Raw genomic sequence first — 26,860 nt, 5'->3', positions numbered from 1 at the left:
CCCTGCCTTGTTTAGCTAACAGACACACAAAGCATCACAGAAATATCAATGAGACCTCTGCTGATAACAATCCATCTTTAACAACTTCTCCGCAGCTTGCTTCATCCACTCGCCTCTTCCTTCTCAAATGCCTTTGTCAGATAAAGAACAAAAGGCTCAATGCAGCTTACACGGGAGATGCCTTCCCTAATCAATCGGGATTGTGTCTTTGCGGGGAGACACGAGTGACAACGCTTGGGGTAGGGTGAGCTTCCCTGAGTTGCCAAGCCCCAGAGAAGACAGCACCTTTACTGGTGACGACCGCAGAGCTAGCGATGCAGGGTTTGCACCGCGTCCCGCAGGGAGCTTTTGAGACCAGCTAATAGCGGACCCGCTGCTGCACTGGATCCCAGTAGACTTTGTGCCAGGGATCCTGTAGCTTTGAGCAAAGCTTTGCAAGAAATCCCATTCCCAGGTTGCAGACTGATGCAAAGCCTCAGAGGGCAAACTGTAAGAAGACGCTGGGCTGCTCAAGAAGATGCTCAAGTTGTTTATGGGCTGTTGAGCTCCGCTGTGTGCAGAAGTGGGCTGAGCAGAGCCAGTGCTGCTTGAGCTAAACCCAGCAACATGTAACAGGTCTGGTCCCACAGGACAGACACTTTCCACCGTCAGGACAGAGGACCGAATGAAGTTTGAGCTTCTCCAGCAGCGCAGAGGCTGTTGGCATCTGGGGCGAGAAGGAAGGTCACTTTTTACAGGGATAAGGGGGGCTGGCTCCGATTTATCCTTGAGACTGAGCAAGATTCATGCTCAGACGGTGCTGCTGCAGATGTAAAAGTCACTTGCAAGATCCAGACTAAGCATCCCCATAAATCCAGGCAATTCTGAGGCAGCAACTGCCTTGCTGGGCTGCTAACGGGTGGCACAAATACGTCACTGCACCTCAGTGCCGCGCTGTAACAGGACGTTTTCCTGGCAGGAAGCGTTCACTGAACCCGCTTTGAACTACGGCAGGCAGCAGAAGGGGCGTTCAAGCAGAGAGACATTTGGAGCAGAGGCACAGCCAGCTTCTCTGAATGAGCCTTTTTTCCCCAAAACAGCAGGGACTCCATCCCAGAGTCCCAGCTGGTTTCTCTCCAGGCAGTAAGATGGGGATTGACAGCGAGAGGAGCCTTGACTCAGGCTGTTGTAGAAAGGTTGCTCAGCCTTCGGGAGGGAAAGGCAGAGCCCCTCTGCTCCCCGCTGAAGACACGGGAGGGCAGGGTGCGATTGAACCGGGCACAGATCTGTCTACAGGCCGAAGAGGACCAATGTGTCCAGCCTCTGTGCCTACCACAATAGCCAAGGCTTCAATATTTAGGGCATGTTTTAAAGCTTAAACCCAGTTTCGGCTTTAAATCCGCCTCCTTTCCGCCTCTGATCTCCGTCCTTCTTGGTACTGGGTTTTACCCATCAGCACCCTGCTAACCTAAGCGCTCCCTCCCGCAGCAGAGAGCTGCTGCAAAAGTACCGGCGGCCTTCGTTCTTGCAAGAGCTGCAGATTCCCTTTGAGAAGCTATTAAGAAGCAGTCGAATAGAGCAACCTTTCATTGACAAGTCACTCGGCCCTTTAAACGATCTCCAAATAGTGTTTTCTTTTTATTGCTTTCTGCAGTTTAACAGCCTTGATTTCAAGTTACTTTGGCTTATGATAAACTCCAGATCTATAACACTTCTATTCTCTCCCTCTTTGGTCTCTCTCGCCTACTTCTTCTTTATGTTTTTATTAAAAAAAGATCCAGGAAAACAGATAGCAGATTAAAAGGGAAACAAATTGAAATGGGTCAAATGTATCTTGCTTAGATGACAGCCACCCCATTAGATACTTTTAAACAGGACAAATAATCTGTTCAGAAGCACAAGTGGGCTTTTACATTTATTCTAAATTACAAACCAAATGATTGCAGCCTCAAATGGAAGCACTGGTTAATTGCACTAATATCTCACTAATTCCAGCACCAAGGAATGGGGGAAAAACTAACGATTTTCACCATTTTACCAATTATACAATTTAGACCAAGGTACATTATGCAAACCCTAGCTTGAGCTTCCTCTTCATTTTGTGATCTATGACAAGGACTGGAGTTCCAATTATTAATAATGGAGGAGCCATAATTATTCTAAGGATGGGTACGAGATAATTATAAGCCATAAAAACAGCTTTCATATGCATACACAATTCTCTCCCCACATCTAGCAGAACGGAAACCTATCTGCAGGCTGGAGATAGGCTGAAGCTGAAGACAAAAAAGCCACGCAGAGCTACGCTGCTCGCAGTTCACGAGTACAAAGTCACAGCTGGTAACACAAGCCAGAAACAGGCAGATGACCCGAGTCATCCCCGCTAGCCACGGATTGTGAAAGCTGCATGGAGCCATCACAAGGAGGAGGCTGGTGGCTCTCCTCTGGTTCAGGCCACCACTGTCACTGCCTCTCTGGGCCAACATTGACCTGTGTCCCACATTTGAGGTACGTGGATGGTCAATCCCCTTTTGGTACCTCCATCTTCCCTCAACAAGAGGCATCAGAGCTTTGCACCAGTCCCAGCGCCTTTAAATAAGACCCCAAACCTTCTGAGCAAGAGAGTCAAGATGAGATTTGCAGCTGCGATTGCAAAACTCCTAAGTCTGCATCCTCCATATTCCCAAAACTCAAGGATCACTTTATGCTGACCCATGTGGCCTTTAGATAAAAACAATCTTCCACCTTGGATTACGGCAGCCTGTATCTGAGCAGTTTTCTACAGTCAAATATGATTCTGGTATTCAAATATTTGTTGATTTACCAGCAAATATGATTCGCCAAGCAACACCCTCTCCCAACTAAACAGAAAACAGCCCTCGCTGCTGTGCGGAGCTGCAGCCCTGCGGTAATGGCTGCTGGTGCTGCTGTGCTTTGTACAGCGAATGGAGGCACCTCCAATGTGGAAGACTACGGAGGCCGGGTTCCGCTTCCAGCCGCAACGCAAACGGAGGGCGGCCGCTGCCAGAGCTCACTGCTGGCGCGAGCCGCTCTCCTGGCACGCCAGTCAGCGTTCACACTGAGGAGATGGCCTGCGGATTAGGGCACGGATTTTAGCCTCGTGCCTGTCTCTGACTGACGGCGTGGCTGCGAGCTAGGTGGAAAGCAGGGCTAGAAGCCAAGCAGGGAGCTGAAGAGGGGGAGTTTGTCCTTCCCTGAGCACAGACCATTAACCATTAGCTGGCCCAGGAGGAGGACACTCCCCCGAGTCCTCCTTCCATCCCTTTCCCTGGCCACGCCTGCTTTCACCACCCAACCTTGGACACAAGGATGAAGCTCACCCTTCCCCTCCATGCAGTGACAAAGCCGAGCACTGGGTCCACCCTGCAGAGATGCCACATGCCGGCCACACGGGAGGGCATGAGAGCCAGCGAAGTGCCCGGAACGGGCGATGAAAGGAGGGGAGCAAGCTGCCCTGCTCCTGCTCGCCTGTGGGGAGACGGTTGTAGGCACCTCCCAGCAGCCGGCGGCTGGTGGGAACAGGTGGTGAAGGAGTAGGCTGACACCTCTCAGCACTAATTGTTCCCGTTAGTAGCTTTATGAATGGCAGCCAAAAAGTTGCCGTAATTGCTGCAGCGACGCTTGCTAATGACTCGAGTTAGATCTGGCAAGAAGTCAAAGGCAGGAGAGAAGAAGAAAAACAGCAGGAGCAGGCTTGACAGCTGAAAACCTGCCTTTGACCACCACAGAGGAGAGCGGAGAAGCCCAGCTTGGGACCTGCAGCTACGGACAAGCAGGGGACCAAGCATGATAGGCAAGCAGGGAGAGATTTTACAACACACGCCTTGCCTGCCTTTGGGAAAGGAGGAGAACTGAAGGGGAAGAGGGAACAGAAAAACAAGTCCCAGTTTTCAGGTTAGTCCTCTAAGAACAAGGATCTTGAACTAAGGTGACCCACCACATAGATACCACCTTTCTACTCCAAAAACACCTTGAGCCAGGGCAGCACAAGCCCTGGGGAAAGCAGGGTAACTCAGATCACCGCCAGCCTCAGCATCACCTCCATTGCACGGCACACGCCTCGGGACATCCAGTCCACAAGCCATGGCTCCCACTGAACCACCGCCGTGGCCAGGGAAGAGTTGTTCCCAAGGAGGAATCCAGCCCCTCGTGAGCAAACAGCATGCTCCTCCCGATTATATATCTGTTTCTGAATGTTAACAAACAGTCGGCAGCATCTGATTGAGTGGGTTATTAGCAGAATGAAGACAGATGGTGGAGGATTAACTCTAAAGCATCTTTACTGCAAGGCCGTCATTACAGACAGCTCTACCTCTCTCTCTCTCCGTCTACAACTGCCACCAGCTTAATTTCACCCTACAACTCACAGCCGCGCACTAAACAGTGATCCCAGCACGTAGAAGAGGCAATCATCAATCACAGCAAAGGGATAAGCGTATAGCAGCCATGCTGGAGCACTGCCTCCCCACTCCCCAGCCCAGACGCAGCCCCAAACTGTGCCCAAACCCAGCACCTTTCCTGGTGTGGGCTTCACAGTGGCAATCGCACCCGATGCGGTGCAGTGTGAGCCGCAAGGAGAGCGCCCAAATCATTTTTGCCTTGCACATCACCAGCGGTGCTGCTGCTCTCTTGCTTTACAGCTGAGACACCAACACCTCACCCGGACCTGTTTTTTCATGACGCAGGTTGATATATGTTGATATGAGGAACTGACATGCGGTAACTAACTGACAGAGGCAAGTTCTCAGACACTTCTCTTGGCTTCTCACCCTGGAGGACAGCTCAGCCAGAAGAGCCCACATCTGCAATCACTTGTGTTAATGGGCATCCATCCCTCATCAGTTGGTAAACAAACAAGATAATGTGACCCAAGACCCTTGCTGGGCATGGCCACAGAGCATCTGTAACCCACAACATTTATTTTACCCGCCTGGGAGAGGCTGCCACACCGGCCTGCAAGTGTCCAGCCTGGATCTTCTCCATGGGCATAGCCAAGAGAAGCACCTTCCCACCAAGAAGTGATGCCTCCACACTGCCAAGGCCTCCGCCTAAGTCCTCTTGTGCTTCTCTACCTACGAGAGCATTTTGTAGATGTCTCTGTGACAGCAAGGTTCTAACGATCCCTGTAATTACCCATTTCCACTACGACAGAGACCCCACACCTCATAATTATCCAATTGCCCCACTGCCTACCTCTGCTTTCAGCTCCTTCAGCTACCCTGTAATTTTTTAATAGGGCTATTCATTAGCACCATCATGCAATAAAAAGAAAGAAAAGCTCTCACTTGGCAAAAATATAAAAAGGAAGCTGTCTCTCTCCCTACCCCTGCAAGGTAACTGGCCCAAAGAGTCTGGCTCAGGTACTTTGGGCAGGAAACACCTTCCCTGTACCTCTGTAGATGACCAGACATCTGAACCCCCCCTTGGCTCACATCAGAGCTCAGCCCACACCATACAGTGTGGATCTGCACTGAAATCCACCAAAAACCCAGGAGGTCTGGGGCCTGCAATTATCAGCCAGATCCACCTCTAATGAAAACACAAGTCCTAGGCGGTCTTTGTAGCCATGGAAATCCCCCAACTTTGTTTTTGGCAGATTATACCTTTAAAAGGTAATGGTCCTGCAGCCTGCGGGGGCCAGAAACTTGCCAGCTGCACAGTGCCAGGCAGGCAAGCTTTGTTCCCTTTCCCACACAAAGGCTTTACTTTTGGCCTTTCATGTTTCTTTGTTCTCTCCATACAAAGCCACGTTCAGCCTGAAAAGGGGGCTCACTTCGTAGGCGGAGGCAGGCTTTGAATCCACTGGGGGACCAGAGCTTCTGTGAACGCTCCCAAAGGATCGGCAGGACGCCCAGGTGTGCCCACTGTCCTGCCGGCTCTTAGACACCCTGTGAGCATCCCCAGGGTGCTCCCGCTCGTCTGAGCACAGCCACAGGCAGCCTCTGCAGGAGGCTTGAGGGACCGGAAGGTATCGAGAGAGAGACTGCAGCTTCTCACAGCACTCGGACGAGACTCTGCCCTCCGTTCTCCCAAGGGGCAGCCCCTTCTCGTTAAAACCCTACTCTAATCGATGTTTAAAAAGCATGTGGTAATTAACAAGCACGAGGTGAAGTTTTGCAAAATACTTTCCCCATGTTATCAGCTCAGTATCAGGGCTCCTGGGAACCTTTGATCTTCTAACCGATATCTGAGCCACGAACTTGCCTCTGCCAGAGATTTACCCCATGAAAGTTAACGCATCTTTCACTCTTGGTGAAGCCAAGGCTTCCCGCAAGAGTAGACACCCCCATGGCTGACTGGAAACCACAGTAAGCTCAAGGAAGTGCAGCAGGGCAAAAACCATTTCCAAGCAAAGCCCAAAACAAGGACTAAATCCATGTCTGGATTGGGTTTACAGTCCCCAGAGTAACCTCACAGGAGCCAACCTCTCCCTGACACACCCTCAAGACCCTCCCATCTCACAAGGCTCTGGGACCTTCAATCCTGCTCTGATCCAGCACTAATCAGAGATGGTGCTGCACCAGGGTTTGCTCCAAAAAAAGACAAGCAATGATGCTACCAGAAGCAAGGATGCCCATTCTTCTGAGCATAAACAGCTTTTGTTTAGTAATTATGCTTCATAATTATTTATGATATTTCTACGGATTAATCAACGCTTATAAAGTACTTGGGGGACGAGTAGAATATAAATAGGGAAATTTTAGTGAGATCTGCGTCGGAGTGCAGGGGTTTGACAAACAATGGCTCCTCTGAGGGGTGCCAAGGCACTGAAAACTGGTACTCTGAAGGTGCCATGGTGAGGCACTACCACCCAACCAGAACAAAAAGACTAAGATGCAGCAGTTACTAGAAGAGCTTCCCATGTGACAAATCTTTTCCATGGGGAAAAGACAGTGGCTTTTGGATGTATGGAATTAATAAGCTCCCGCTCTTCACTTGCGGCTTCATGCAGGGGGCTTCGCACATCTGTGCCCACTAAGACGTTTCAGAGACCAAAGGAGAAGCAGGATTTTCTCCTTGATGTGAACAAGAACCTAGCACATTCCTAGCAGTAGCACATCCACACCCCTTGCAATGAGACTGCTAAAGAGGAAGGAAGAATGGAAGGTGATGGAACCGCTCACCTTCAGTCATCCTGCGGTACTTCTCCTTGTACATGAACCCCAGTACTAGGCAGCATCCTCTTCCTGGGAGCCCCAGTTCTGCAAGAGAAGAGAGAGTGACATTACAAGACTGGATTGGGGACAAGACCAAGCACACGGGGATGCCGCAGGGAGCAAATCCTGCCTGTGACGCCACTCAGGTAAAGTGCCAGTGAGGCAGGCACCTAACTGAAGTCTTTGGTCAGCCTCACAGCTGAACTTTGCTGGGGGTCCCAAACCAACCGCTTCCAGCTGCTGCTGCGCTGCTCCACTTAGCCAGGCGGATCTAGAGAGAGGAGGGTCACCATCCCCTCCCTTGCCCATCTCTTCGGTGCTCCTCCACACTAAGCAGAGGGAACAAGCTGCACCTTCCTCCGCATCAGCACACTGCAACAACGTGGACTCTTTAATCCCTTTCCCCCTTAGCGGGCAGCGAAGTAAAACGGGAAGCGGCCCTCGGAGGGGAAGGTAAGTCTGGCTCGAGGCATCTTGCTCTTTAGAAGCAAGCAAGTGACCCTACAAGCAGCAAAGTGCCAGGGTCTGAGGAGGCGCATGCCTTTGATGCCTTGATTTCTTAATGGGGCTTTCTGGCTATTGGTAACAAACAGAGATCTGAGCACGGGTTTTTCCAGAAGTAGGCTGCGTGCATGTGCGCATCTCGGCGTGGCGAAAAGCTCTAGTTCTTCAAACAAATTCTCCTGTGTCACAGTGCAGAAAATTAAGGTACCACGTCCCCAGTGCTGCCTGCCTGTGGACCTGCAGAGCTCCTCGGGGGCTTCTGTGCTCTGCAGAGCCCCGCTGATCAAAGCCCCTTTGATGTTTACTTAATGTGGTTGTGGTCTCCTTAGAGCCCCCCTCTGCCGAGGAAGGAGTGCTCGGGAGCGTCATGAAGTTGTGCCGCACACAAGAGGGGAAGGCGGCGAAGCAGGAGGGTTGAGAGCGCAGTGACAGCCGTAGAGCAGAGAGAGCCGCTGCCTGGCAGCCTCGGCTTTCAGCGCCGTGATGCAAACGTGGGTTTGAATTGCGGATCTGGACCGTGTCCAGAGGGAGAGGAAAGTCGCTCACTGCGGCGTGATGCGATGTACAGGGAAGACACCCAGATACTCAGTATCCCTCCCTAATACTGCTAGCTGCCATGGCGTCCCAACAGAGGGGTTAGCATCCTTCTCTTGTACGCAGTATGGGGCAGAATCGGAGCCTAAATCCAGAAAAAATAGATTTATTTTGACCACAGGACACTCGGGGTCCTAAGGCTCCCACCAGGGGGGACATCAGCATCTAAGTCACACGTGTAATCCCACTGAAGTCAGTGCTCAGACAAAAGTCAGTCTCTTGAGATGCTTAGAGTAAGCTGAAGTTTAATTGGTCCCTTAAATCCACATTGCTAGCTCAGGCAATGCCCCAGAGAGACACAGGCATCTCCGGGAAGGGACTCACTTCACCTACCCGGGATGACTTTGGGGGTGCTTGTAACTCTCTCCTTGGTCATAAAAGGTGGTGACTGATTCAGACGTCTAAAGATTAGACGACTCAGGGCAGATGAATCAACTACCCACATCCTCAGCAGTTTCTTGACTCAGAGTCCTAATTAACAGGAAGAGGTAGACAGCAACCATCTCCCATCTCTGATGCAAAGGTAGAAGCCAGCCCTCTTGTTCCACAGTACAGAGGCAACATAGAATCATTACGGTTGGAAAAGACCTCTAAGATCATCAAGGCCAACCATCAACCCAACACCACTATGCCCACTAAACCATGTCCCGAAGAACCGCGTCTACACGTTTTTTGAACACCTCCAGTGATGGTGACTCCACCACTTCCCTGGGCAGCCTGTGACAATGTTTGATCACTCACTCAGTAAAGAAATTTTTCCTAATCTCCAGTCTAAACCTCCCCTGGCGCAACTGGAGGCCATTTCCTCTCATCCTGTTGCTGGTTACTTGGGAGAGGAGACCAACACCCACCTCACCACAACTCCCTTTCAGGCAGTTGTAGAGAGCAATGACAGCTCCCCTCAGCCTCCTCTTCTCCAGCCTGAACACGCTCAGTTCCCTCAGCCGTTCCTCATCAGACTTGTGCTCCAGACCCCTCCCCAGCTCCGTTGCCCTTCTCTGGACACGCTCCAGCACCTCAACGTCCTTCTTGTCGTGAGGGGCCCAGAACAGGGCCTACTGTGATCTGCACAAAGTCCACAACAACTGCAAATACACCAGGAAAGGTGTTGACTTGCAGAGCGTTAGATGCCTCTCTCATACTCCTGACTGCTGCTAGGGTCTGCTGGTTTAGCTGAAGGTCACTCGGCACAGGTGCCTCCCTTAGCACTGTCTGATAACTGGAATTGATAAGACTTTGTTGAACTTCGAGTGGGGTTTCCACGAAGGGTTGCACGCCGCCTGTGAAAACAGACACTGTGCACGTGGCCAGACAGCTGCCAGCCTGCCGACAGCCTCTGGGGCCGTTTGCACGGAGCCCGCGAAGCGGGCGAGAGGCGCTTATGCCTTTATTGAGAGGGAAGCAAAACCGCATCGATTCCTATTAAGCCTTCAATGAGCACCAAGGTATCAAAGCGTAATTAAAACAACACAATTAGGTTAGCGTCACGCGAGGCAGCGCAGCCCACAGCAGAGTTGAGCAAGCCAGCGCTCCTATCTTACTAATTCAGACGTGCACCATCCATCCCGGCGTGCGCACGTGGGCCTGTCTGCGGCTGCTGGCTGGGTTCTTCCTGGAACGCGCAGACCTGGCGTGACAGGAGCTGCCGCGCTCTCCGTGGACCACAACCACAAACATTGAGACCATCCTGAACCAAAGCAGTGACGAAGGCAGCAATAGCTACAGGCTACTTGGGAGATGAATATCCCACCGCTCGATGTCCAGCTCTCATCTTCCAGCCATGGGGAGTGAAATGCTCCCAAGGAGGAGGTTGTGCTTTAGAGGCTGTGGCAAGGGGGCTACAACCCAAGGCAACGACTGTGCTTCCCAAGAGGTCCCAGTCACAACTTAGCCCTTGGAGAAGGGAGAGATAGTCACAGCTGAAGTACGTGGGCTGGATCCAGATGAAATCTGGGTTATTACCCATCTGGAGCCTGGATCAGCACACACCGGTATGGATGTCTGTCCTCCATTTGCCTCCCTGAGGGGTGCTATAATTAATGCTTATAAAACACTTTGATATCCCATGATGAAAGGAGCTATACAAGAGCACTGCATTATAATAATTCATACCATAAATTTGTGAGAACATGCAAAAATCTTTATAGCTAAAGGCACCTTTAAATACTTGAGAGTGCCTTTAAAAGGTAAAATACTTCAAGAAGACTCTCATGCCTAAGGATGTCTCACCACGTCATGGCTTTTACTGGCTACCTAAAGCTAAAGTAGTTAAGCAGATACCCAGCATTTTAAACGTTTTGGCTTCGGGGGGGGGGCTGCTGAGATACCACTGAAAACAGAACATATTAACCCATGCTTGTCCCCCACCCACAAAACAAATCCCATCCATTTCCTTGCAATGGCAATTGATTTTTTGCAGCAGAGCTAAACTAGTTACAGTTGAAGTTTATCGTCCCAGGTGCTTTGAAGAAGTGTGAGCTTAAGCATGTCATTTGGAAAATACATGGCAGAACTGTGGGGTTTTTGACTCTCTCAAAAGTACCTGCATTAATTCACTGCAAAACTTGCAGAAGAACCACTCATCGGACAAAGCACAAGCAAGTTCAACCCCCACACTGCCAGCCTTAGGGGCAACCAGTGACAACGAAGCAAAAGCCAATTAAAAAAAACATTATATAAAAGCAGCAAGAGTTCAGGGTCTTCTAGAACGGGATCTTTATGCACAGACTGGGCAACTTTGCTTCAAAAGAAGGATTTCTCTTTGCTGGCCCAAACTATGGAATCCTCCTGCTTGTTCTTAATTTCTCCCATCTTTGGGGATTTCCTTATCCAATTTCAAGGCAATTCTTCCACCCACAAACTAAGGAGGGAACTAAGTTTCCGATCAACCGGTGGAGTAAAGGCTAAAGCTGCAAAGCAGTAATAAAGGTTTATTAACGCAATCATAATGTGTACTATTGTGTAGCTGTATTCCACCAGGAATGATAATAAATGTTTAATAGCGCAATAATACCTGTTTAATAATTTTTCAGCTCATCCTGTCTAATTGCAAGTTTATTAACGAACAATAAACTTTATAATCGTTATAAAGGCATAATTGCAATTCCATTGCTTATTTAATATTGAGTTAATTATATTACAACTAAGTTATATTTTCCCATACATATTAAATATCAATTAGCTGTTTTAAACTATGGATTTGTATTTAATTAACTATGCTATTATATACCAATTAAGCTCTTGGAAGCAGAAACAGCTGGTCTCAAATTAAATTTTAAAAACTTTGTATTAACAAAAATATCATGTTTCCATTTTGTCACATTTTCCTTCTACAGAGATGACAATTTGCTATCTGTAAATATTTTTCCAATCACATGTCATACGCACAAGCTTCATTCTGAACTTTTTCTTTGCAGGATGGGGAACAGGCAACCTCCATGACAAATATCCTAGCGCCAGCGACACCACAACATGGCAACTGGGAAAGACAGAGGGTTGGAAAAGCCCCATCTCACCTGGGGATCTCAAGCAAAGAATGTGGGTGGGAGCTCTTGGAAGAGCATGAAAGTCTCCAAGGAAAGAAGCTCAATACCTTCCTCTTTGTTTCTAGGTTTGCCAGCAAAAGCAATATGAGAAGACCCCATGTCACAAAATCCAAGAGTTTTGGATCCCTTGAAAGCATTGATTGAGAAACCTTATGCTCCTGCTTAGAAGTTTCCCGTCCTGATGGATAAAGTCATCTGCTGTTGGATATCTTGCTAAAGAAACGCCTTATGAACAGAAGAGACCAATCTCTGAGAAAGACTTGCATGGAAAGACCATGCCCTTGGCTTCTCTCTATCTAGAGACAATGCATCCCAAAAGTTACAAGTGTGTGAAGGAGCATTTTCTGCTTTGTTTTTTCAGTATCCTAGTTTCCAGGCTCAGTCACCGTCCTGCTTTTCTCAGCAGATTTCCTCAGCATCCCTGTAACCTCTTCTTCAGAGGACTTTGCTCTGAGCACCCATAAAGCAAGCTGCACCCTTCCCCTCCAAGTTCATCTTCCACCATCAGTGATGGATTCAAGCTTCCTCCCCCGACATCGTTTGCATCCATGAGCATTGCTGAGCGATCTAAACTACTGCCACATTTCAGCGGAGAGCAAATTGATCCTTTGGCACATAATTTCTATATTACACCGTTAAGTCTGCAGAGCAATCCAAGATCCTCTGAGATGAAAAAAGCTATACAAACGCAAGTTGTTATTAAATCTGTGCCCGGTTAATTTATAAAAATGTATTAAAAAACCTAAGAGGCTTCTCAGATGAGAAAATGGGCACATTACTGTTTGAAATATGAATGAACCAGAGATCAGTGTTAAATGCTGTGGTGATACTGTATTTTATTCTATAGTGCTCTGCAGAAAAGTTGCATTTATAAACCCATTTATTGTGTTATGTACTTGCAAACCACCTTGTCATCCATTTATTGCACAAATAAAATCTTAAAAGCAGAGGATTAGTTGAGTGTGTCCCTGTGGGACCACAATCTGACTTTAAAGAATCCATCAATGAAGGAAAACAGATGGAGCAGAGGTGTCTGCTGGTTCATTGCTCCGAGATGTAAAATGCAACTGCACAGAAGGGCTATTCTCTGACAGAGGATGGGACCTGCAAGTCCTGTTCGTATTAAAGAGGGAAGGCACATACAGCAGAGCTTGCAGAAACCAGGGCCCTCGCTCAGGAGCCACTTCTGGTTGAAGACTTTGGAATGGCAAAGTCTCCTCTCTTGCCGCTGCACAGGGGTGAAGACCACCTTGGGGAGAGTGGTTCAACTTTTCATGGCAAAGGAAAGTTCCCCCAAAATTGAAACCTTGCAGAGTACCTCTGTTAAGACCTACATTTGCCTTAAACAACACTGGAGAGGCACATTATCTGCAGCTCAAACAGCTGCATGACCAAAACCAAGCCAGCCCCAGTGCTGTTTTCCCTAAGGGGAACTTCTGGTGCTGAAGGGTAAAGGTCTGGAGGGCACTTAGAACTTCTACCCAACATTCTTTTGGGTTACAAACCCTAACAGAAAATGACAAGAAAATTTGGGTGTGCTTTTTTTCACAGAGTCCCTTTCGACCCACTGAAAAAAGAGCCAGCCATGACCCAGGAGGAGGTTCTCTGGGACAAACAGCTTTAGATGGGCACATGCCTGGAAATACTGTAGTACACTGGCATTCAGCTATCCAAGCTGCCTTGAAAGACATCAGCACCCAAAGCTTCAAGGGGAAGACTAGAGAAACCACGCAGCAAGCAGCTCTCCCCAAGAACAAGGTCTACCTCGGTAGAAGACAATTAAAACTTGCTTCTTAGCAGGAAATTCAACTGGCAGAAAGGGAAAGGAGGGATTCACACTGCTGAGCAAAGAGAATTTTTCTCTGTGTTCCCCAGCTAATGAGGGGAAAAAAGGCACCTCCAGGTTGTAATTCAGCACTGAAATGTTTTGATGAGCTTTTTTTCCCCTCTAGTGGCAACACAAAGCCTTTGGTCCCTATAGTTCAGTAGGCTGAATCTGTCTGTATTCCCCACTGTCCTCCCCAGCCCTCCATGGCTGGTGCTCCTTTTCTGAACCTCTTACAAACATATCCTATTTGGGGAGCATCCAGCAAGTGAAGAAGAATCCTCACAAACATCAAATACAGTAATTCTTAGAATGATTTTTTTGTCCTTCATAGAATCACAGAATAGTTTGGGTTGGAAGGGACCTTCAAAGGCCATCTAGTCCAACTCCCTGCCATAAGCAGGGACATCTTCGACTCAAGCAGGTTGCTCATAGCCCTGTCCAACCTGACCTGGGATGTTTCCAGGGACGGGGCATCTACCACCTCTCTGGGCAACCTGGGCCAGGGTTTCACCACCCTCACTGTGACAAATTTCTTCCTTATAGCTAGTCTAAATCTCCCCTCTTTTAGTTTAAAACCATCACCCCTTGTCCTGTTGCAACAGGCCCTGATAAAAAGTCTGTCCCCATCTTTCTTATCAGCCCCCTTTAAGTCCTGGCAGCTGCAGTAAGGTCTCCCTGAAGCCTTCTCTGCTCCACGCTGGACACCCCCAACAGTCTCAGCCTGTCCTCACAGCAGAGGGGTTCCAGCCCTCTGATAATCTTTGTGGCCTCCTCTGGCCCCACTCCAACAGGTCCATGTCTTGGACGCAGCACTGCAGGGGGGTCTCCCCAGAGCAGAACAGAGGGGCAGAATCCCCTCCCTCTCCCTGCTGGCCATCTTGCTTTGGGTGCAGCCCAGGACACGGTTGGCCTTCTGAGCTGCGAGTGCACATTGCTGCTCCTGTCCAGCTTTTCACCCACCAGTATCCCCAACTCCTTCTGGGCAGGGCTGCTCCCCATCCCTTCATCCCCCAGCCTGGATTGATACCTGGGGTTGCCCCGACCCAGGGGCAGGACCCTGCACTTAGCCTTGTTGAGCCTCATGAGGTTCACATGGGCCCAATCCTTGAGCTTGTCCAGGTCCCTCTGGATGGCATCCCATCCCTCAGGCGTATCAACTGCACCACTCAACTTGGTGTCATCTGCAAACTTGCTGAGCGTGCACTTGATCCCTCTATGTCATTGATGAAGATACTAAAGTGTACTGGTCCCAATACAGACCCCTGAGGGACATTGCTCGTCACCAATCTCCATCTGGACATTGAGCCATTGACTGCCACCTAGTGGGTGTGACCATCCAACCAATTCCTCATCCATCCATTAAATCCATGTGTCTCCCATTTAGAGAGAAGGATGTTGTACTTTTGTTGTTCACCCAAAGTAAAGAAGCCTCAAGGAGCTGCAGCAGGAAAAAACAATTTAACCCAGAGTAAGGCGGCCTTCAGTACTTGAACCTTCTTGCATAAACAGCTTTCATACCTTTGTATGCACAGGTATACATTTACACTGATCAAATAATCTGAAATGCTTTCCTTTGCTAAGGTCTTGTAGCAGCAAGTTCCGCAGTTTAACTACACCTTTTGTGCAGGCAAAGGTATTTTTCCCATATTTCCTGTTGCAGAAGTTGTAACTTTCACACAGCAGCTGTTTTATTCAAAAGAAAAACAAATAAAAGGTTATGTAGAAACAGAGGCTGTTTTCTTCACCACTAACAATAGCAGATCAACTCCTGTTTGCACTAATGAGAGCTCTGCTGGTCAGATAACCAACGCAGCCAGGGACTTCTACGTAATCCTGCTCACAGGCATTGGAAAAGGCTGGCCACCACCCACAATCACAAATCCTCGGACAGTATTGGCAAGAAAGAGCCACCTGCAACTCCAGGTTACCACTTGCTCCCTCCACATCCTACTTCTGAAGGCTCCACCAAGGCGAGATGCACAGCCAACTGTCCACAGCAACACCTCCGGGCCCTCTCCACCCCCTGCGGGGTCAATGCTTCATTTTAGTCTCACAGCATGTAGGCACCACTCAAGCATTTCTCACCAATCTACATGATTTCTACAGTATTTTGCGAGAGCTGCTATCCTGTTGCCACTTTCATCTCGCTTAGCTCAGACCTTCTGAAGCTCCTCGGCTTGCCTACAGCCCTGGACCTCAGACCTTCCCTGGGAAGACGTCTGTATTGTTCGGTGGGGCTATGGCCAATTCACCTTGCTGGTGGATTTGACCTGCACTTCAAGGACTTCCCAGGGATTTAATCTGCTTTTGACTGCAGCCCATTGTACCTGCCGCTCCATTCCAGCCACAAAATACATCTCCTGTTTCAAGGCAGCAACCTGCTGCAGGAAGGTCAGGAACAAGGCTTCGAGAGAAATGGAAGCAATACGCGAGGACCTCCCCTCGCATCCCCCAGTCTCTCCTGAAACCATGACACGTCACCGACCCCACATTCCCCCAGGAAGAGACACGTACTGCTGAGACCACGTTCGCCAACTCTGAGGAGTCACTGGGGCCATCAGAGGCCAGCCAGGTGATGGGCACATCTCTCTTGGTCACAACCCCAGTGGTTGCACTGCACCAGCCGACACGGCCTGCATGTACTCTGTGGAGCTCCTCATGTCTCTGGGGCATGAGCAGCGAGGGCAGGAGAGGCTAACAGACACTCTGAGCCTTGTCCCTTGCCCTGTCTGTCCGCTCTGCCTCCCCCGGGCATTTCCTCTTGCAAGCCAAGGGCTTGGATGGCCCTGGGCTGTCTGTCATCTACCCCAGGCCCCGCTGGGCAGCTCAGACCCAAACTTGCTGTCGCCTGGGGAGCTGCTTGACAAGGTCTGGGGTGGCACCAATGTAGCATTACTTGTTCCTCCCTATCCAGCCATCTTCCCCTTCTATCCCGCCCAAGCCCAGAAGCTGCATATTCAACTCCATATGGCAGAAAAATAGCGAGGAAAGGGTGGAGGACACATATGAAACACATCACACCTTTCTGCAGCACCTCTTCCATTGCACTTGATGAAACAAAGCTCTCCTGGGAATCAAAATGCCTTTACGAGGACATGGCCCAGAGACTGGAAAAGCCCCGGACACTGCGGCACAGGGGGTCCATGTGAAGCAGGGGGGCTGCGAGGGGAGGGGCGGTTGGGAGATGGTTTGGGCCAGTCTAAACTGAGGCAAGCCTTCCTGCTCCATCTCCAGTGATTGCACTGGCATCAGGGTGTGCACCGATGTACCAGGAGGGATTGTTAGTCTCTAAAATGGTCTAAAATCTGAATGAAAAAGCTCAGAACAAAACTGACAGGGAGAAAGATACAAGATCACATATTTTGATTCCTTAAGAACACAGCGTTTTCTCTAAAGACCCGATTTCATCACCAAACACTCTGGTTTCTCATTTCACTGAAAGCCACCGCACCGTTCCTCACTCCTGCTATAGGACCCCTGCACATCCCATCGCAATCCAAGCAACATTAGCCACACACACAGCATGACATTATCCTGAAGCCTGGTGGGAGCATCTCATATTGGAATAAATAACACATTTTGTGCTCCCCTGGCACACAGAGAGCCACATTTATATGCAGGTCTAGAGATCTGCATAAAGCAGGAGGTGTACCAGCCTCACACTCCACGCAGACCACCCCATAACATCTCTGCTCAACTAGGAGAACATGGCAATGGAAACACTTTGCAATAAGCCCTGGAAGTCCCCATGCTGCTCTGACATATTGTGGACACACTGGAGAGAAAAATAACAAAAATAAAGCCACAGCACTGTAAAGGTCATGTCTATTGTCACGCTCCGGATCAACAACGGTTTCTCACACCTCCTGCCTTGAAAGTGTTTCTGGTTAAGCCATCCATTTTACAAGTCCAGACTGACTGAGGACAGTACAGGAAAGGACAAACCACTTCTACCCTTGGAAACACCCAAACACAGCTATCCTCTTCCTGACCTAGGAAATCATGGTCCCTGCCTTCAAGCGCTTCTGCCCCAGACCCATCAGCTCCTTCTGCCCCAAATCCTGTGAAGCCCGTTGCCCAGCTGCTCCAAATCCTTCACATGCTGGACACCCTTGACAACTGCCCTGGCTCCTCCACGACTGAGTAGCTGTGCCCCTTCAATCCCCTCTGAAGGCAGGGGAAGCACTGAAGCACAGTCGTGCTCTCATTTGAGGATGACACGACAGTCGGAGGCAGGGAACCCCGCGGTCCTTCTATTACTGGGAAATCACGCTCCAGCCTCGCAAACGCCATTACTTCTGTGTGTCTTATAATTAAATTGTATTTGCCAGTTACCTCACAGCACGGCTGCAATTCTTACACATCTGAGGCTTGCTTTTTTTTTCCCCCCCAATTTCTAATCTTCAGCTTCTATTTTATTTTTACCCTCCTCGCCAACTCCTAGCAATTTCAGAAAACTTGTTAAGCCGCCTTCCCGCTTGCAAGGCGAGAAGGGGGTAGGAGACCTGCTGTGCAGCACCAGTCCATGCTACACCATCCCTCTTGGGCCATCCACCAGTCCTGAGCTAAAGGAGACCAATGATGTGAACAAGTCTTCTTGGGTCAGACCCACATACACGGGCTAACTTCTATTTCCTCCCTAGCTATTTAAGCCTCCCAGCAATTTGAGTCAGAGCCGAGGCACCATCCCAAATATCTTGGGAAATCTCACATATGAAGGTGTAACCAAACCATCACGGAGGAGTAACTTGGCCAAGGAAGCAGCAATTCAAGATTAATCCCACTTGGAGGTGCACTTGCTGCAGCCCCCGCTCTTTCCCTTCCGTTAAAACTTGCCCAAAGAGCATGTGGTGCCAAGATGGAAGGGGCGGCAGGAAAACAGGTCCCTACCCTCCACCAGTGAACAAGGCACCAATTACCGGAAAGGGAAGAAAGCCACAAGATTTAAGGGATTATCTAATCATTACATTTCCACCCCTTTCTGCTGCTTTGATTGAGGTATTGAAGCTTTACGGTGTGCTGGCAGGGAAGGCTTTGGCCATGCTCAGCAGCAGGAGAAAGGAAAGTGAGTGGGCAAATTTCAGACTGTGGGAGGCTGATTGCTGCCCTGTCTGGACAACGTTCCTTTGGTAGCAGATTCGGTCCCACCACGAGAAACAAATCCATCGCCCAGACTGCCAGGCCATGCAGGCATCCCGCTGCAACAGCGGCCACGGGCTGCGCCACTTCTGTTCGAGTCAGCACCAGTCACCTTGCCTGGGTCCGGGCAAGACACCAAGCTTCACTACCAGCTGCAGGTTGCAGGACTCAGCCTAAATCCTGCAATACTTACTTTGTCTCATGACCATCCCTGCTCCCCTTTTAGAGCACTATCGCTTTCCTGACTGACCTGAAAACTCACAATTTCTGCAACTGGTCCTGCTGGCTGGATCTTCACCCTACAAAGGCTTTCCTAGAGGTGCTCACCAGCTTCAGCAAAAAAGGCTAGCAGTTAGCACAACGTCCTCCACCCCTACAGATGCAATTACCACAATCAAGAGGTAGGAAGGTAAACCAGGGAAGAGCAGTATAAGGGAAGGACTTGGCACCCTGCTCGTACCCTCACACAGCCCAAAGCACACCGGAGCAGCAGGGATCTCTCACATACTGCAGTTCCCCTCCTAATGACGTGCCTTGACCAAATTCGGCCGCAGCTCACAGCGGATGCCAATACATGCCTTTAGGCACCGTCCCTGCTACCGCTCCTTGTATCTGCGCCAAGCCCTATAACTTACTGCAAGCAGCTTGGCTTCCACTGCCGGGGGGAGGCATTTTCCCAGTGTTGGCTGTAACTTGAACGATATGTGAAAGCAGCTCCCCTGCTTCCCCCAGCGCCAGCGCGCCGCTCCCGAGCGCGCACTCTCTCAGTCCCATTAAAAGTAATGGTGTGAGATTGTCCAGCCCATTACTTTCAATGGCTTAGTTTCAGCCAGACAGCCTAAAGCTCCCATATCCTCAAAATAGCAGGCAGAGGAGCTACAAAACTCTCTGCTTCATTATCACATCATGTATTCCAGCTTGCCAATGTTTAATTGGAAAGACAGCCAAGCCTGCGCTTAGGTTTGCTAATTGCAGCAGGAGAAGACACAAGTACTCCTTGCACCACTGACAGTTACTTCCTTGCTCAGCAATTTTTGGTTTTTCAAGGTGTGAGGTTTTAAAAAAAAATATAGTCTAAGTTCTTTGAAAAAAGAAGAAACATATGCAAACTCAGCCACAGGAGAAGTACTTTATGGAGCTGTTGCGTGCCCCAAGATTCAGCTGGTCTTGCTGCTGCTGGAGGGAAAAGTACTGTTCCAGGAAGAGTTAGCCCAGAAAAAACACAGCTCTTTGAAAAAGCCAAGTGCAAATCATACATTTAAGATGCATCACGGGAGCTGTAGTTGAACTTGCAGTTCACAAGTACTCCAATAATACACTGAGGGCAGAGACAGCCAAAAACCAAAACACTTTGCTTCCAAGGCAGCTTGATATTACAACACGCTCAGAAAGCTGTGCGGCCAAACACCTTTTCCTGGGAGCTTGAGAAATCCTGTTTCTGGTCTGAATTCTGACCTCACCTTCTGCTCTGGTTTCATAAGAGCCTGGCAGAAGCTGACCATATAAAGCCACGTGTCCCCCTTCCAGCTAGGGAAGGGACCCCTCGGGGATGTAGATAATGACACATCCAGGACACTGAAATACCACCACCCACCCTCAGCACCCGGCCAAAAAAAGAAGTGGGGAAGAGCTGACCAGCTAAATCATTGACAGAAAGAGAAAACTCCCCCCACCACAAAACACCAAGAAGTTGCTGAGATGACACAGTCAAGCGATGGAAGTTTTGAGCACAACATAGACATTTCTTGCCTCTGACCTTAGCAAAGAGAAGACTAAAAAGCGTACCTCTCCTGTACCAAAGCCCTGAAAGCTCTTTGCAGGGCCTGCGTGGACTGGATGCCGTGCCCTGCTGCAGCGCCGAGTCTATTTGCCGCTGCTTCAAAGATGTTAACGTCTTGATGCTCGCAGCCCTGCCCAGCGCAGGACAGATGGTAATAAATTTTTCAGTGGCTGGAGCAGAGTGCAGCAACTGTGTGATTAGCATCTTTTTCTCCGCTGCACATTTCATCTGTAAACCAAGATTAAATACCTGGAGGGAAAAAGCTGCAGGAAAAGGGAACTTTAATATGTTTTCACTGCAGAGTTCACACGAGTGAGCAAACAGCTTGGATCCGAGGTCAGGGGTGGCTTGTGGGGTCAAAGTTTTCCTCATGTGCCGATTCAAGTTATGCAGTTTTCACAAAGATGCTCTTTCTGTTAGCGTGGCTACACCTCAAAATTCTTGTGACCCAGGCAGCTGACCTTTGCGCCAGCGCTGCAAGGAGCGGCAGGGTCTGCGATCCCCTGAAAGGGAACAAGGGGAGGAGAACCACTCCATTACCTGTCTGGGTTTGAACTCTCAACTCATTTAAACCAAACAAAAGCTATTCTAGTTGCCTGACAAGCCTCAAGGACCTCACTTTCCTGCAGCCTCAGCCAGAGATAAAACAAGGGAATGAATTTCATGTATTGCACAGGAGATTATGGATGGTGCCAGCTGTTGAGAAAGAGAAGAAATCATCAGCTACAAGTTCATCAACCATCAAAACATTGTTCTTTATCACCAAAACACAAGTACCAGGCCAGCATTGCTGATAAGGCACCTCAGATGGCAAGCATTTTAGATCACCATTAAAAAACCAACAAAACAAAAACCCACACATGTGCACAAAACCCCCACATGCTTTGTTTTGGAATGCATGCTACTTATAGTCAGAAGATTATTGGTCAGGGCTTGTAATCCATCCTTCTCAGTCACTACAGATCCTCCTCTCTGCAAAGTCAGCGCGCTATTTTGTGTGCCGGTGCACCTCTCACACATTGCACCGTGCTTTAGTTCCGCTCCTACACATGACCAGGGGATCCCAAGCATAAAATTCTCCCTTTGTGTTGAAACTGCACCAAAACGAGCGAATCCCACTTCGCTAGTCTATCTCCAAACGTCTCCTAACCAGGTCGGGCTGTAAGGCACCTTTCACCGCGCACGACTGCCTGCCCCTCCCAGCCCACAGAGCCAGGGGAGTGTGGCAGAACACCGACTTGCCTTGCGTTCCCAAGGAGCAAGAAGATCGCACGAGGAGCGCTGATGGATGGGTGTGCACCATCTGCCTTTCAAAGGACAGTACACGCCATTGTTGTAATCAATAATGTATTACTTCCTCTATGCTTTATATCCTCATGTTTATTATGTGTGAATAGGGATTTACAGCCATCCGAGTGTGTTCATTTAACGTAGCTGACACCCTGCACATGAGATCTGCCAGCTGCCCTCTCAGGACCTTTGGCAAAATGAAACGATGCTTCTTCCACAAAGCCATCTTCATGAGACAAATGGGGAAAGAAAAAGGGGGTGGGGAAAAAAAAAAGAAAGAAGAATAAACCAAGGCCAAGGTAGAGAGATCAGAGAGAGACTGTATGCATGGAACAAAACAGACTAAGTGCTGGGATTCAGCGTCACGCCAGCATTATAGTGAAAGGAACGTTAAATATTGCTCTCATCTCCAGTCTGAGGTGCTACTTCTAGGAGGAAAAGGTTGGGGTGGGGGAAGAAACTTTTCCTTGAAAGGCATTGGCACACCTATGCAAAGTTCCTTCTTATTTGATCTTCAGCACAAAGAGCAGAACAGAAGCATATCATCCTTTGCAGCTAAAATGAAAAAATAAAGAGGACTTTTATCCCAGATCCATTTATCTCCGGGAATAAATTCTGCTCCCGCCTGCAAGCCAGTCAGTATTTTCCAGGTGGATAGCTTTCTTGCCGGAAAAATGAACAAAGCAACCAAAACAATTTGCTAATTCATTTCATACTATTTTTTGAAGTCTAAACTGCAAGTTAAAACAAATCCGAGTAGACTGGTGTGTTGTGTCAACATTTCGTTCAACAAGTATCAAAGCAATACTGAAATTCTTAATTCTTTCTTAAAACAACTTAACTCACCGACCCCCAGAAGCTACACGGCACTTCCCAGAAGGAAAGCAACACCACAGTTCAATCTCAGCGTCATATGTTTTCTATAGGATGGCGACAGCCTAACGGTCTCCTGACACCTTTCAGAACAGCACTACTGAAGTGCCTTTGCCTGTCTCGACAGCAGCATGCAGCATGTTCATCCTGAAACACCTTGGGATGTGGGGACATGACCCTGCTCCCACCTTCCAGGTGAAGCCACCAGACAAAATGAAGCAATTTGGCTTGTTCTTGATCCATGTGCTTAAATCGATGGAGCAGTTCAGAGTAACGTTCAGGTACATGCCTGCTTTCCCGTGCCAGGTTATCCCAGCACGCCCAGTGCCTGTGCCTTTCCCAGCATGCGTGTGCCCTACCCAGCACCTACGCGAGCGCGACTTGGTGCTTCAAGAAAATGAAAAGCACGCCTCTGCACCGTAAACAAACCCCTGAGGCAATCGTCTTTCCTCCTGCCTCTGCCATAAATGACTCTTGCAGCCTCATCTGCGTTATTTACTCATAGCTCAGCTGGGAGAGAGCAGCAGGATCCTCTTCCTGCTTCTGGGAGGATGCAAGGACCACGTTTTTAGCATGCACGAGGCATTCTGAAGCACTACAGAGGAGCAGGAGGTTCTCCTCGCTTCCCGAGCTCACCCGCCTCACCAGGCTCCTGTGCACTGCCGAACAGCTGCCATGTTCCACCTCAGAACTTCCTGCAACTCAGCAAAAACGAACAACAACAAAAAAAAGAGCCCCAGCACAAAAATAGATAAGTACCCTAAAATACCAGAGAAAACACGCAGGCCCCCATTGGTCAACAGCTGTGCGCTGCTTTGGCATCGTCCCTCACTAGAAGACACTGCATTAGAGGAAGCAATGATCATCATCATTAAATGCCTCGATGGAAGTCAGGCATCTGTTTTTCAGCATTTAGCTGATGAAATAAATAAGGGTGCTTTTGGCAAACACGGAGGGAACAAACACGATACGATCAGAGAAGCTGGAGGGATTCCAGCTTTCCTAATAGCATCCCTCCCTTTCGCCAGCTCAGGGACTTCCCACACGAGGTCCTGCAGCACATCAGGCCACTCACATTGCCCCCGGCACGCTCTTCGGACACGCAAATCCCCTCACTAAGGGGACTCAGTCCTCCTGGGGTGGGAAGAGAGACAGCAATCTGTATTAAAGTACGATAAGCACACAGACCCTCAAGGGCACAAGTGGAAAACCTGCTGCCCAAGCTTCAGAGCCCTGCGCTAAATGCTGAGGAATGGATCCCACCAGCGCTGCTGCACCTTGAGCTGCTGTGGGGCTCACCTGGGAAGAGCAGAGCAGCTTTCCAGGCCACACACCCCCATTGCAATCTGCCCAGATAAAATACCCTTGTCCAAGACACACTTGCTGCCTGAGGAAACCCCTCCAGCTGCGGGGTACCCCATGGGGAACCGCACTGTCACCCCTGCCTGCAGCAGGGACAGAAGGCTGCCCACCTCCTCCACTCCAACCTGGAGCAGGTCGTTACTCCATGGACCAGTCATTCCACCATTAAAGTCCCAGGGATGCATCCCTACCCTGCCAGAGTGGTTTGCATAAACCACCGAAGCCAAGGTACCAGGGCTGTTCTATCCATAAAAAAAGGTGCATTGCCTCAGAGATGCTCATTTAGCATATTTCTGCCTTCTAGATGGCTTTTACTTTTCACTAAAGTGAAGACGCAGTACAATATGTGTGACTGATTAGGCTGTGTAATACAGTTCCTGCACATTCAGATTAGAAATGATTATGACTTAAATAAAATAGCTGAACACAATTCTTATTGCCATCTATTTCTCCCCCTCCTCTTCTGAACGCAAGACAGAAAGTGGGAGGCGCAGAGCAAGTCTAGAGGAAGAGTAAAGACACCAGGATCCAGCTCTCGCCCTGCATCTTCTGTTAGGGCAGCTGAGGCTCTGGAATGCAGCTGTGAATACAAGGGACCAAGACAGCATCTTTCACCTCGATGTTCCTTAAACATCCTCCCAGAGAAGCCCCTCTTCTGCAGCAAGGGGTGAGATCCCCTCACCCGCAGGACAGCTTACTGAAGATGGGGTACAGAGAACAGTTGTCCCCTCCACACAGACCCCAGCCTCCCTCCTGGGCAGCATGACACAAGACCAGCTTTGGAAGGGAGGAAACAGAGATGCTTCCTAACAGGAGGGCTGGCAGTTGCCCTAAGGCACATCCAGAAACGCTGGGCCACCCTCCACCACAGCAGACGGCTTGCCCTGGGCTACAGAACACTCCACCATGGCATCCTGAAGTCTATAAACCTTAAAATGGACTCCCCAATCACTCCCAAAAACACTCCCCACTCTAGCTTTAAATGCTGCAGGTGACAGGGTGGGAAAAGAACCAGTGACCACATTCCCAGAGGTCCCCCGACCAGGGGAATCGGAACGCGCCCATCGCTGGGCTGGTGAGACTCGTCAGGGCGCGACGCGGCGGCACACGTCTGCACGCAACGGCAAAGAGCTCGGAGGGAACCGGCCAGACCTGCTGGCCTTTCCTGAGGTTTATCTTGGTACTGCCAACCCCGGCAGAGGATTTTCATCGTTCAGAGCTACGTGGGACCGAGGGAAGGGAGCGTATGTTATTTTACAGCTTTAAGCGTCACACCCTAGCGAAGGTCTTCGGAAAAAAAATCTATCAATCCACAACAGGGGGTAAGATGACATTTCAGGGAGATACTGGCAGCGTCACGGCTCTGCCGGGCCACAAAAAGAGAACAGGTTTAATGAACTTTAAATGTCTGACCTCAGGGGGACCCCAGTACCTTCCCGCTCTCGAAGCCACCGAGAGCGAAGCACAAGGGCAGGCACCGTCTGCTGCAGGCAGCGCGCTTTTCCCCCGTGCCCCCGGAGAGCCACCCCAGGCCTCTCCTCACACACCTTCTCCTACAGAAAATGGCTCCCACGGCACTGGTGCTTCCCCCATCGGCCTTGCAAGTACGGGCAGCTGCCCCACGTTATAGCACATGACAAGCCCGAGGGAACAGCAAGGTCTTGGGCAAATTTAGGGCTAGCTTATACCCAGCTGACTGTGACTAACCTTCTGAAACGAAGGTCAGTGCTGGTAGTTTGGGATGTGATTTTCTTCCATTTATTTCTTGATGGGAAAGTGATGGAGAGTGTAATTACTGCTGTACTACCACTCACAAGTTGCAGGTGTCCTAGCCCAGGAAAAAAGACTTGGATGCAAGTGCTGTGGCAAGAGAGGGAAGAAGAGGGGTGCTGAACAGAGGGAAAAGCTACCAGGCCATCCTCACCGCCCTGCGCACGGGAGAGGTCGCTCAGCAGCGGAGGTGCCGGTGTCCCCGTGGTTATGGGAAGCAGCACCCATAGCGTGCGCTCAGCCGCAGTCACGCAAGCCTACGACGCCCTTCTTAGACCTTCTCCGTGCAACCAAAGCAGCGCCAGCAACGCTCGACAAGAGGCTTTTGAGAGACTACGGAGACGACCGCAGCAAACCGCCGCCCCTAAGGAAATCCCGCTGAGAGCTGAGGAAAACCAGAGCCATCTCCTCCGAGCAGCAAAAAAACCCAACCCCAAATAACCCTAAAGCCCACCCCCCGCAGCTCCAGCAGCCGGCCACAAGAAGGGATTCTCAATTACAAGAGGTATTTCCACTCCGGCAGCCTGCAAGGAAGCCCCAAGGTGGGGGTGCGCTGAGCCCCCCCCAGCCAGCAACCCCCCCTGTAGAAAGGCAGCCATGAGGCAGCATCACCCCAACCACCACACTGGGACTGGGGAAACCAGAGACATCTTTGCAGCAAAATACACATTTCACAAATAACACACAATAAATAAAATAATACCTTTCCTCCAGGGCTTTTAAAGGGAGGACACTCGCTATTTCCCCACAGTAGCAGGGTCCGAGAGCAGTACCTGTCCTCCACCACACAGGCCTCAGGCTTCATACCGCAGCAGCCATCTTGTCTCCTCACCAAAGTATCACCATGACCACCCCAAACAGCTTCTTCCTCGGTGAAGCAGAGGGGAATGGCAGGAGGAGCTACCTCAGGGCCCTAATTAGCTGAGTGCCAGCACCTGGGCCTAACGAGCACCCCACACCCACTGGGCACATTCCAGCACCTTCTGCCCTCAGGGCAAAACTCACCTCTGAACACCAC

General features: G+C 49.8%; 1 protein-coding gene across 1 annotated transcript in view; it reads right to left on the bottom strand.

Annotated features, from left to right (window-relative positions):
• KIRREL3 (kirre like nephrin family adhesion molecule 3) overlaps positions 1-26,860 on the bottom strand; it is a gene marked incomplete at its 5' end in the record, with an annotated part of 342,172 nt that overhangs the window by 114,531 nt on the left and 200,781 nt on the right. Inside the window, one exon of the mRNA XM_082010028.1 lies at positions 7,125-7,202. Within this exon, the coding sequence (XP_081866154.1) occupies positions 7,125-7,202 (78 nt within the window). The remainder of the gene's footprint in view (positions 1-7,124; positions 7,203-26,860) is intronic.

Source organism: Phaethon aethereus (assembly GCF_964289735.1).
Source record: "Phaethon aethereus genome assembly, chromosome: 23".
NCBI lineage: Eukaryota > Metazoa > Chordata > Aves > Phaethontiformes > Phaethontidae > Phaethon > Phaethon aethereus.
This window is presented reverse-complemented; position numbering and strand designations above follow the sequence as displayed.